Source organism: Streptopelia decaocto (assembly GCF_964273445.1).
Source record: "Streptopelia decaocto genome assembly, chromosome: 19".
Classification (NCBI taxonomy): Eukaryota; Metazoa; Chordata; class Aves; order Columbiformes; family Columbidae; genus Streptopelia; species Streptopelia decaocto.
Window position 1 is genome coordinate 3,609,579 of NC_138674.1, and position 12,639 is coordinate 3,622,217.

Sequence of the window (12,639 nt, forward strand, 5' to 3'; positions counted from 1 at the left end):
AATAACTCAATCTGTGCTTGCAGTCAAGTATCCCGGGAGAGCTGGGTATGAAAAATGTTTTAATGCCTATGTGACAAGGTGGGGGGGAAGAAAATCCTCTGCATTTAACAAATATTTGATAATGGGTTGGAAAAAAGCCAAATATCACTTAAAAGAGGAGGTGGGGGGAAAGTGGTATCCTAATTCCTGCCAAGTGCTTCTGAGTCCCTGAGTTGCACGTACTAACCTGCCCCAGGAACACGCTCCCCAGCAGCTCTGCCTGGCTGCTGTCACAACAAGTTTCCTTCATGTCTTTATTTCCTTCCAGTGAGCTCCAGGCAGCACTAAGTGAAGAACCTCCCTGGCACAGAGCGGCGAGCACAACGCCGAGCATCGCCCCTTGGAAAACACAGCTTTGAACAGATGAGTGATACAGAAGCAAAACGCGATGGGGGGAAAACACCCAGGATAATTGGGGTGAAGTTGTTGCAGAAACAAGAGGCTGCTCCCCCACGCTCCCGGGGTTCTATCCCTCCGGGGCAGGACCAGGCACAGCACCAGGTCCCCTCTGCCAAGGCACCAACCCAGATCAGAAAACGCTCCTCCGCAGTCTCCTCTCCATTCCCTCGCTCCTCGCCCCCAAGAGAAGGTTAAAAACAAGTTCTTAAGTTGCAGAGAGCAAAACAAACCCAGAAAAAGCCACGAGTGGGAGTGAGGAGCAGCAGTGCCCTGGGAGGGTGGGCGAGAGCAAACCCACATCACAGCAAAGCTGCTGCTGGTGCAGCCCCCAGCCCTCCCGGAGCCACAGCAGCGAACCCCCCGCTTCATTTCCACGCCCAAGATGGAACATAAACATTTCCAAAGGGAAAATTTGAAGTTATATCCAAGATATTCAGTATTTCAGTCCTTTATTATAAGCTAGTTTCACATAAAAACCCCAAACCAACCCACAATTCTCATTAAACACCACACCAGCGCAGCAAGAACAGCATTTGGCTCTGTACCCATGGGGCTGCCACTGGCCCTGCATGTCCCCACGCCAACATGGAGCAAAGAGCATGATACCTTCCAAATTGTGCTTCCCAAGCATGATATGCTTGCAGACGGTGCACAAAGGTTGACAGTTAATTGCTTTACTGCAGTAAAAACAATATCTGCAAAGAGCCTCCCTCCCTGCTGGCAACACAACGAGATCGCGGCTGAGGTGAGGTTAATTAGTTCATTTTTTTCAAGCTGAGCAATGAAATGATTGCCCCACGATCATGACCCTGAGTTCAAAGCAAAGGGAGGCTGGAAAAGGCAAAGTGACTATACTGGTGTTATCTGAGCAAGTGTGGGTTGAGTGCTTCTTATCACAGAGAAAGTTGAGACTGTAGTAGAAAAGCAGAAAAGAAAGAAAACCAAAAATCTGTGAAGCAGAATCAATGCCAAAGCACCATTGCCCAACCAGGTATGTTGCTACATGAATTCATCTTTGTTTCTAAGCTGCAATAAGGGAGAATAAAACGATAATAATTCTTTCTGGCTGGTTATGGTCTGAGGGGGACGATCACAGCATTGGGCCCACGGTGCAGCCCGTGCGCTGCAGATGAGGCTCTTGTCCCAGCAAAAACAGCTTTTCCTGTTAGAAAAGCAGAGGTTGGAGCAAGGAACACACAAAGTCCCCGCAGGGTGTCCCCGTCCCACGTACCGCAGGGGGTACCGGCGCTCTGCGATGAAGATCCCGGCATCAGGCCAAGGCTGGAGCATCACTCATACCTATCGCCCAAGACTGATAGCACTGAGCGTGCAAGGGGACGTTACGGGGTTTCTCCTCGGACTGTGTTTGCTGAAAAGTAAGAACAAAGCTTTTGCACAACTCAAAGCAGGAGCCATGGCAACAAGGACCCTTTATTTCTTTGCAGAATATAACATTCGGGATTCCATTGCAAACCTCCCTGTGCCTGAACAGCCCCTTGGAGCTGAGGCGGTTGCACCCCGGTGATGGGTTCGGCTCACCCCCTGCTCGCTCATCCGCTCCCAGGAGCGCGGAGGGGTGAAAACCAAATAAACCCTGCCTCAGCAAAGCATTTTTGAAGCTGTTTGGGGGTGGTGCATGGTGCTGGACCCCTGCTGCCCTGCATTCCTGCACCAAGCAGCTGCCTCGGGGCACAGAGCGGAGATGCTGTGGGGAGCACAAGACCTTTGCTATGTGTCCCTCTGTGTGTCCCCCCCACAGCACAGCAGCCCCCGGTTGCTCCCCCATTCCCTGACCCATCACGGGTTTCTCGGCAGCGACCAGACGCGGGTTTTGCATCTCCGCATGCGGTGCCAGCGGGAACCGCAGCCGATGTTTAACCACCTGCACCGAGGCTGCCTCTGATGTTCTCCAAGTGAAACTTGATGCTGCTCGGCAAAAGACACACCTCTTCCAGGGTGTTGTGCAAAATTCTGCATTTTAACGTAGGACAGGAAATATGAAAAGAGCCGGGCAGAACCCAAAGAGCACCCTCGGTTAGGCCGAGGCTCGCCAGCTTCAGCCCGGAGCAAATCAAAGGGTTTGCTCCACTTATCCGTCCACCCGTGATTTTTCCAGTGCTTTGGAAGTTGCAGCTCCTTCGCTAACAGGTTTTAAAGGATTTGCATTGCCGCTTCTCTCTGGAGCAGCTCTGCAGAGGGTTTTTTTTCCTCCCTTCTCTTTCATGCTTTATTTCCTGACTCCACAGTGGGATGGGTCGGTTGCAAAAGATTCTCTTTCCCTTTTTGGGATTGGTTTTGGCCTTCTGGTTTTATTCTGCGAGGGAGAATTTCAAACCGGGTAAGTATTAAAAGTGAATATGTCTTTAAGGAAAAAATATTAAAAGCCACATTTGAGTGTTTTGCATAGAAACTGCACAGAGCTTGGACCAAACCATGCCTGAGCCTTTGCGTGATGGCTGATACTGGAAAGTTGTTTTAACAATGGTTTGAAATCAAACGAGCAAGTAACATGCAGAAATACTTTGATGAAACAGGTGAGGCAGAGGGTCCAAGACTGAGAGGGCTCTGAACGCTCCATTTTCCCGTGTGCAGCGAAAGAATTTATAAGCACGGCTTTGAAATGTTGGCTTTTAAGTTTTGAAGCATGCACTTAGTGGATGATTTTAACTATAAAATAAGTGGGGGTGTTTATAAGCTGCGTCCTGACTTCTGGAAAAAACAAACCGCTGAAAGAGTGGAGCATTGTCCCCGTGTCACTGCGGTCGGTGAGGAGCTGCAGCTGCTCCTCCGCAGCTTTTCCCAGCAGACCAAGAGACGTCCCGGTGCTGGACGCTCCGCACTTGCAGGCTCACTTGGCTTCCAGTTAACTACTTACTCTCAGGGATTTTCTTTTTAAAGAGGGTTGGGATAAATTAAACCCCTGTGCCTTTTTGCCCCCGTCCAGAGATGCTGAAAGGAAAGCGGGTGATTGTCACCGGAGCGAGCACCGGAATCGGAGAGCAGATGGCGTATCACCTGGCGCGGATGGGATCCCACGTCTTCATCACAGCACGGACAGAGGCCAAGCTCCAGAAAGTAAATGGCAAGCTGAGCACTCACACATGCACGTCCACAGTGCTACACACGCAAATACACGCAGGCCAGTCTCACACTGCAGGTACATCGCATGTATGTGTGCACGTGTAGTTGCCACGGTGCAAATACTCCATGGGCACAGTTACATTAATGGGGATGCATAATTGTGCTGTGTGGGGCTCATGCATGCACAGAAATCCCTCTCCTTCAGATTCATGCACTCTGCATAGCACATATTACGATATTTGAACTTGCTTAGTTATGTACACATATCCCCAAACACACAGGCTCCCTCAGCACACACACCCTCATTCCAGGGCAGTGATATACAGCTCCTGCTCACCCTATACACATGCAATTCCACACCGATAAAGAGCCAGACTGCCTTGGGTAACGCATATTTTTTCAGGCTCCCTTTGAAGCTTAAGAGGCTCTAAACATACCCCTGAAACTCCTAAAGCACAGTTTTAAGGTGGGGACGCAGCCCAGGGAACACGGACCCCCTCTGTTTCGCTCGCGCGCCGGGATCGCGGGGCAGGGCCGGTTTCTGACGCCGGTGTTGGTGCGCAGGTGGTGCAGCGGTGCCTGGAGCTGGGGGCAGCCTCTGCGCGCTACGTCAGCGGCTCCATGGAGGACACGGCCTTCGCCGAGCGCGTGGTGCAGGAGGCAGCGGCCGCGCTGGGTACGTTCACAGCCCGCTCGCCAAAAAACACAGCGGGACGCTGCATCTCAGGACGTGGGTTAGCGCCAGCGTTGGGTTAATGCTTGGACTCTGATCTTGAGGGTCTCTTCCAACTAAAATGATTCTGTGACCCCTCCCCGGCCATGCTGCTTTTTGCCACATGCCCACTACAAAAATAAAAAGCAGGAGGGATGGAGATAGGGTGAGACGGGAGAGATTTCCCCTCCCTGTTTCTGCCCTTTGCAGTCCCGCTTCTCCATCCATCCTCATCGCTGCAGCTCAGACTGATCTGCGCTCTCGGTTTCAGCTCTGTGCCCTCGTGACATCCTGTCCCAGTGTCATAATCCTGGATTTCATCACCCTCAGCTCCTGTGGGCTGAAACCATCCGCGGGCCCCCAGCAGCTTCGCTATTGCGGTCACAGGTCAAAGCTGCAGAAATGTGGAATTTTCGGCTCGGTGCAGAGCGCCCCGGACCCACAGACAATTCCCTTGTGTCACAGTATTTGTGGTTTGAACCAGAATAAAAATAAATTTTTAAAATAATAATAATTTTTAAAAAATCACAAACATTCTACCAGCAGACACCATCTGGACTATATGCTCACTCCAGAGATGACAGGCCACAGCTCTGACTCAAAAACCTTATTTCTTTTGATTACATCTACCCTGCTCCCAGGAAAGGTTTTGCTCTGCTGTTTGCAGCCCTGTCCCACCCAGCACTAACGCCTTGCTCATCCGCTCACAGGAGGCCTGGACATGCTGATTCTTAACCATGTTGGCGCATCGTACTTTGGTTATTTCAATGGGGACGTCGGGCACGTCCGAAAGCTCCTGGAGATCAACTTCCTGAGCTACGTGGCCATGGCCACGTCCGCCCTGCCCATGCTCAAGGAGAGCGGAGGGAGCATCGTTGTGGTTTCATCTATGGCGGGTGAGTGGGGAGCAAGGGAGGGGACGTGGGTTGATTTTCAGAAGCAAGCAGCATGTAGAGACATCCTAAAGGAACCAGAACTGCTTAATGCACTCAAAAAACCCCAACCCAAATCCAGTTTTTGCATTTTCTCAATAGAATTTGTTCTCTGATGCAATGCAATCGCCCCAGCTTGCTTTTTGACCAGCCCTGTAATTAAATCCCACGCCTTGGTGTCAGGCTCGTTAGGGCAGCAGAGCTCCTACACCTCCGGTTTTTATGGAGAAAAATGGAAGCGCAATAATTTCTCACTGCATTGGTTCTCTGACCATTCATCTTGGTTTCGCAGGTCAAGTTCCTGATAATATTTGCAGAGTTGTTGACTGACTCTATTCACAAAAACATGACTCTGTTCTAATAAACTTTTGTTTAGTCAGGAAACTAAATTACTAACAGATGTCCCCAGTGACAACTGGTATGTCGGTTAGTCTTCTGGTGAGCAGATTAGCTCAGTATCCAGAAACAAGAGTCTAAACTGTGCTCCATCTCTCCCCGTGAGGGTTCTGTAGTTCTGTGGGTTGCAGAGACACGAGCCATGGTGTTGGCCTTAAGACCTTAAAGAAGCTGCAAGCTGACAGGAATATTTGTAATGCTGCTGTTCAGGTGCCAGGATGACATTTCACTAAACTCCCTTTGGGTAAAACACTTTATCTGATGAAGAGCAAACAAGAGGTTTGGGCAGAGCAGCTTTCCGTGCTATAACAGAACTTCCCTCTGTGTCCAGGTAAAGTCGGGTTTCCCTTTACGGTTCCCTACTCCGCAACTAAGTTTGCCTTGGATGGATTTTTCAGCTCCCTGAGGCAGGAATTCGCCATTCAGAACGTTAATGTTTCCATCACGCTCTGCATCCTCGGCTTCATCGATACTGGTAAGATCAGTGCTGTTTAATCTGGCTGATCAGGACCCGAGCGTCACCTTCTCAGCTTCTTATCCTGCCCTGCAAGCCCCTCTGCCACCAACTCTCCCCTTTCACCTCCGCTGCTGCTTTTCCTGCAGCGCTGCTGTAGCACCAGTGCATGCAAAACACACTCTGGGGGATCCTACCTCTCTGCAACCAAAAAAAATAGTTCCAAAACTAACTTCTTTCCCCTGGCTACATAGAACTAGCTACTGCACATAGGCTGGCACAGCCTAACTAACGTTCAGTTAGTCCAAATGGATGTGCCAGCCACCTGTCTCCCATTAATCCCATCTGTTGGTGCAACAAGATCATAAAGTCATTTGTTTTGGAAGAGACTCTCAAGATCAAGGCCAACCATTCCCCACCCCTGGCACTGCCGCATGTCCCTGGGAACCTCATCTCCGGGTCTCTTTAACTCCTCCAGGGATGGTGACTCCAGCACTGCCCTGGGCAGACTGTTCAATGCCCCACAGCCCTTTGGGGAAGAAATTGTTCCTAAATCCAACCTCAACCTCCTCTGGCGCAACTTGAGGCCGTTTCCTTGCATCCTATAGAATCATTTCTACCAAGCTTGACTTCTACCAAGCAACACGGATGCAAGTGCACCATTAGGGTGGCTCGCAGAGCTCTGCGTGCGTTGGGCAACGACGAGGAATTCCGCGTGTGCCTGATTTTAACAAACGTCTTGCAAGCCCCGCTCTCCCTGCTCCCCCACCACCTATTGAGACAGTGCCCCTGCCCCTCTCCCTTTGTTCCTCGGCCTCCCACTTTGCTCCCAATCTTCTCCCGTTGCTCTCCATCCTCTCCCTTTGCTCCTAAACCCTCTCCCTTCGCTCCTCGCCCCTGACCGCTCCGCCCGCGCAGACAGCGCGGTCCGCGCAGCCGCAGACGTGCTGCTGGTGGCGCCGGCGCCGCGGGAGGAGTGCGCGCTGGAGATCCTGCAGGGGGCGGCGCTGAGACGGCGCGAACTCTATTACCGGTACGGCGGGACGCGGCTGCCGCTGCTGCTGCGGGACTGGGCGGCCGAGCTGCTGGACTACCTGGTGCGGAGCCGCTACCGCCTGGACGCCATGAAGGGGACGTCCCCTCAGCACCCCCCGAGCGCTTAAAGCGTTTGGAACGAACGGCGGGTGCCGGCGCGGGGGGGTTTCGCCGGTGCAACAGCGTCCCCTGGCGGTGGAGACGCGGCGTTGCAGCCCCGCCGCTCCTCCCGTTCGAAACAAATCTCCGCTTGTGCTTTGACAAGTTAATTGTTTTTCGGTAGATGGTTATCGCCTCTGACGGGACGGGCACACAGCGCGGCGCTGCGGGGAACCCGCCGTGTCCCGTCTGGTTGGACCCATTCCCTTCCCCAGAGGAGGGAACAGTAATTCAACTCATTATTAAATAAAATTTACTAACCTAACAGTTTGTGTGTTGCGTGGGGATTCTCATCCACTCTTTCTCCATTACTAAATGCTGCTGTAAACGGGCACAACTCCACTGACTTGCCTTCCACAGAAAGGTTGAATCCCCACAATGATCTTTAGAACGATGGAATTGTTCAGGTTGGAAAACACCTTTAAGACCATCAAGTCCAACCATTAACCTGGCACAGCCAAATCCACCACTAAAACATGTCCCTAAGCACCATATTTACGTGTCTTTTAAACCTTTCCAGATATGGTGTCTCCACCACTGCTCCAATGTTCAACAGCTCTTCCAATGAAGAGTTTTTTCCCCAATATCCAATCTAAACCTCCCCTGGGCCCCTTCATTATTTCATTTTCAGAACAACTTTTTAGCATATTTTTTGTTCGCTTAGTAGCCAAATGAAGCGCAGGTTTTCACGCCAAGCAAAGCTTCCCAAACTTGGCAGACAGTTTCTTACACAAATATTATAACTGGAAGATGCTTTCTAGACACATGGAGCTGCTGAATCGCCACCCTAAGCCGAGAGCTCGGACCCCACCAGTGACACACAAAGGCAAAACCAAAGCATGAGCCTGCAGTGGTGCACAAGTTGGTGTACTTACATCTAATATGGTTCTGGCCATCCCAGCATCAACTACTACATCTCGTGAGACAAAGAAATGCAAAACCTCCCCAAACCCTTCCCACTGAAGCACTCAGGATCCGTTTGCTCTTCACTTTCTAAAGGAAATCACCAAGCGGCATTTCTGTTCTCCTCATCCTGAGATCGCCTACACAAACCGGTGCACATGCAGTGGGCTTTGCCCTTTAAACTTGCTCTTTCAGAGAATTATTCGCAAACCCGCTCGCCATACGCCCAGGCAGATGCTGAGCAGTGCAACACGCAATGCTTGTGAACGCTGAAGATCTTTATTACCGTTCGCCCGCCTTGCTCTTTCACTGCCTTTTCCATCAGTGGATTCCTCAAGAGAGCAGCACAATTTTTTAGGGATAAGAGCCACCAAACAAACTCTCAGTATGACACCAACAGTGATATCATGTAGGATAAGCCAGAAGCACCGATAATGGTCTAAAAACACAAACTTTGCCAGCGCTGCTCTCTCTAAATATTAATATGAACCTGTACCACAGCACTATTGCTGACCAGCAAATCCACCAGCAAGGAAGGGAAGCATTTTATCTGCTTTAGATGTGGAGTGGAGGAGAGCGGAGGATGTCTGTCCCATGGAGGTCTGCACCAAGGGGACACGGGGGTCCCGTTCCCAAAGGCAGCCCCCAAATAACACGCTCACCGCTCTATGGAGCTGGAAGCTTTTCAGTTCCTTCCCTTCAACACTCTCAAAAAACACACCTGAAACTCCTGGCAGGACAAAGGTGCAAAGGCACAGCCTAAAGTCCAAAGCAACGCCCTCCGTTCGGTTAATGTTTGCTAAATCACAGGAAATACAAAGAAAAGGTCAAACAGATACCAGCAAACTTGTGCAAGATAAGAACCGGTTCAAAACTGCTATAACTCCCCGCCCTGTTTGCAACCTACTGACGCATCCACCTCCCCGACATCAGAGCCACGGAATTTGTCTCGCTCCTGCCTGCACTTTTGCAGAGGGATGGGTCTGTTCTTGAAGATTTTCATCCCCTTGCTGGGACTGGTGCTGGCATTTTATTTTTATTCAGCACCCGAGAATTTCAATGAAGGTAAGTCACTGGAAAAAACACGCTTTACAACCACAACCAGGCGGCTGCTGCCGGAGCAGCAGTGTGTGCCCATGCGGAAGAGCATGGGCCATTTTCAGGACCTTTCAAAATGCAGCTGAAAGCCAAAATATGGGAGGGCTGAGGTCGCAAAATATGGGGGGGCTGAGGGAGAGCACAGGCAGCCCCCAGTACAAGGGGCCAGAGCACCCTGTGCCACCAAGGGAAGCTCATGGGATTACACTGGGTCTGCTGGGACGCACAGCAAGCATCCGATCTCAGTAAATTATTTAGGAAACACATAGTTTTCCACTTTCAACATTTAATTCTTTTATTAGTCAACCCTCGCTGTTTCCAAAAGCTGCTGCTAGACCAGGCTCAAGCCTCACATGTGCTCCTCAGCGAACTGGGATTAACGACCAGACTCCAGTTGGGGTTTGCATGGACGGTGTACGCTGCACCGGAGCAAACGGGAGCCACGGCGCCCACGCACGAGGGGACCACGCGGGCTGCGCCAGCTCTGAGCTCTGTCCCCTCCATTCCAGAGATGCTCCGGGGGAAACGGGTGATCGTGACGGGCGCCAGCAGCGGCATCGGGGAGCAGATGGCGTATCACCTGGCACGCATGGAGACCCACCTGCTGCTGACGGCACGGACAGAAGCCAAGCTGCAGAAAGTAAAGGGCAAGCCGAGGATGCTGGGCTGGCAAAACACGTTTGCAATCCAGAACCCCACATATGGGTAGAATGGAGATATTCACCTCAGCTCGCGCATGTGGGGATGCCAGATACCCTGTGGATCCACCCCAGCGTGACCCCGTTCTAGCACACACATCCCCCACTGCTACAAGTTGTATTTTCAGTGCTGAGAGCACAGTGTTTCTTTCTCTGCAGTCTTCAGCTGTGAATTCTGATCTCCACCACCAAGGAGAACACCGGGTCTGATCAACCCTCACCTTTTCTCAAAGCCTGAATTGGTTTTGGATCCCTTATACAATGAAATCAAAACTAAGCAATCAGATCCCTATTTATAAATACTAAATATCTGGCTCAGATGTGCCATCGTTTAACTCCGCAGCCAGAGCAACATGTGTCCTCCCATGAAGGGATTAGGGTTTCCAGCAGGATAGGGACACGCACTGCCCACCGGCCCTGAGACAGCAACAGCCTTTGTGGGATGGAGGGTCCACGGAGCGGGGTCTGTTGCCAACACCCTTCTCACTGTCACAGGTCGTGGAGCGGTGCCTCGAGCTGGGCGCCGCCTCCGCCCGCTACGTGAGCGGCTCCATGGAGGACACCACGTTCCCCGAGGTGCTGGTGAAGGAGGCTGAGAACACCTGGGGTAGGTGGTGGGGAGCGGCCCTTCCTCCCTCCCCAACACACACCGCTATGTTTTGGGGCCCTCCCAGCCACTGCTTTGTTTTGAGATGCTGGTTGCTGATAGCAGACATTCTCTGCTTCTAGGGGGTCTTGATATGCTCATCCTCAATCACATCGGTCAGTCCTACTTCACCTACTTCAACGGGGACGTCGGGCACGTCCGAAAGCTCCTAGAGACCAACTTTCTGAGCTATGTGGCAATGACAGTGTCTGCCCTGCCCATGCTGAAGGAGAGCGAGGGCAGCATCGTTGTGGTTTCATCCGTCGCAGGTGAGCACGCAAGGGACCCGGCTCTCCCTGCCCACATCCCTTCCTCTGCCTGCTAAGGATCCCTGCTGCAGCTCTTCTCCAAAAAGCATAATAAGGACCATAATGCAGAGAGCTGGGATCAGCACATTATATATTTCCTGGGTGCACAATTCAAGCGCTTTGGAGGATTTATATTCTGTGCCTTGTCCTGCTAGTCTATTTGCAATGACTAATCACCTCCATGTGTTGCAGTCCATTGTACACTCCTTCAGATTATTTTATGTGCATGGCCACATATTACACATGCATTAGCTATTCACAGCTGTATATGCAGGAATACAAGAACAGTATCACCCACAACTGAAGGTACTTCATGCCGTTGTATGCCATATGTTACATTTTAAACATTCCTGCATTTGTTTCTCTCAAGCATTAATGACAGCTTAATCCATCACCCTAAATTGCAAGGGGATGGATGCAGCCTGGTGTCTGCCCAGCACGCCAACCCTGCCATTGTGTCTCTGCTCCAGGTAAAGCTGGCTCTCCATTTGTTGCTCCCTATGCTGCAACTAAGTTTGCCTTAGACGGGTTTTTCAGTTCCTTGCGACATGAATTCATCATAGACAAGGTCAATGTCTCCATCACGCTCTGCATCCTGGGCTACATCAACACAGGTAAGCTCAGCATCGCCAGGGCCCCGCGACTCGGTGCATTCCCAGAGCCAAGCCAAGCCCACCACTCACCCCAGGCTGCTGGACCCTCAGCCTGTGCAACTGTGGAAACGGGACCCCAATTCGTCTTTTAAAGAGTTTTCAAAAACTCTTCAAAAAGTTTGGTCCCAGATCTTTGACTCCGCTCTTCTTGCGGCAAACCCAGGGGAGGTGAGGATTCCATCCTACAGTCATGCAAGGGATGGAAAAGATGGGAAGAAGGTTGCTATAATTGTTTTTTTACAATTCATTTTAAATATTCTATGCTTTCTAAGTAGGCCTGACCCCCAGAGTTTGTGGGTTTGTTAGAGGAAGCTACAGACACCCCGCCTGAGCTGGTGGTGCCTGCGGCAGCCCCTCCATCCACCGCTGCTCCTTTTCCCTGCAGAGAGCGCGGTGCGCACCGTGTCCCACGCCATCCGCGACACGCCGGCGCCCAAGGAGGAGTGCGCCCTGGAGATCATCAAGAGCGGGGCGCTGCGCCGGCGGGAGCTGCACTACCCGGCCAGGGCGGTGGGCAGCACGCTCCTCCTGCGGGACATCGCCCCCGAATTCCTCGACTCCCTCATCAGGAGCAACTACAAGTTGGAAAACATCAAAAGAACGTAGCCCGTGGGGCGGCGAGCGTGACGGGACACCTTGGGCCAGGCGTGAGGGATTTGGGTGTTAATCTGGCTACGTGGGTGCCCTTTTCCTTACCACCGGAGGGGCCCCGTGCTGATGCACCCTGGCAATCCAAGACAGGACGCACGAAGCATGTAACACACAACATGAAAATGTCCTTTTTTTGTAACGAACTCTTGCAACTGGCTTTTTGCAACCAAGAGGCACTTTAGAGAAGCTCCTGCTCATCCTCCAGAACCTGTTCCCCCACTGAGAGCCACGAAGGCAGCAGCACCGAGTGCGGTGGGAAGGGAGCTGAGCCACAGCCCAGAATGGGCCAAGCGGCACAAACCACCCGCAAGAGGGTCTTTGAACTGGGAAACTTTTTGCCATGTATCCCTTCTAGGCTGGTCTTTGTAAAAATAAATCCTATATTACTTTACAAGATCTCTGCTTTTACTTGTGTTCCTTTTCCACGTGCATGGGCACAGAGCCCTTATCAGTTAAACCCACCTCCCTGCACAAT

General features: G+C 51.6%; 1 protein-coding gene across 1 annotated transcript; it reads left to right on the forward strand.

The window, feature by feature from the left end:
- The first annotated feature begins 2,435 nt into the window (after window positions 1-2,435).
- HSD11B1 (hydroxysteroid 11-beta dehydrogenase 1) lies at window positions 2,436-12,537 on the forward strand. The gene is made up of 13 exons (XM_082069119.1): window positions 2,436-2,776; window positions 3,383-3,513; window positions 4,084-4,195; window positions 4,942-5,127; window positions 5,891-6,034; window positions 6,932-7,173; window positions 8,207-8,273; window positions 8,972-9,175; window positions 9,718-9,848; window positions 10,402-10,513; window positions 10,636-10,821; window positions 11,331-11,474; window positions 11,899-12,537. Exons 1-13 carry the CDS (start codon window positions 2,689-2,691, stop codon window positions 12,117-12,119), a joined length of 1,968 nt encoding a protein of 655 aa, XP_081925245.1. The 5' UTR covers window positions 2,436-2,688; the 3' UTR covers window positions 12,120-12,537.
- The last annotated feature ends 102 nt before the right edge of the window (window positions 12,538-12,639 follow it).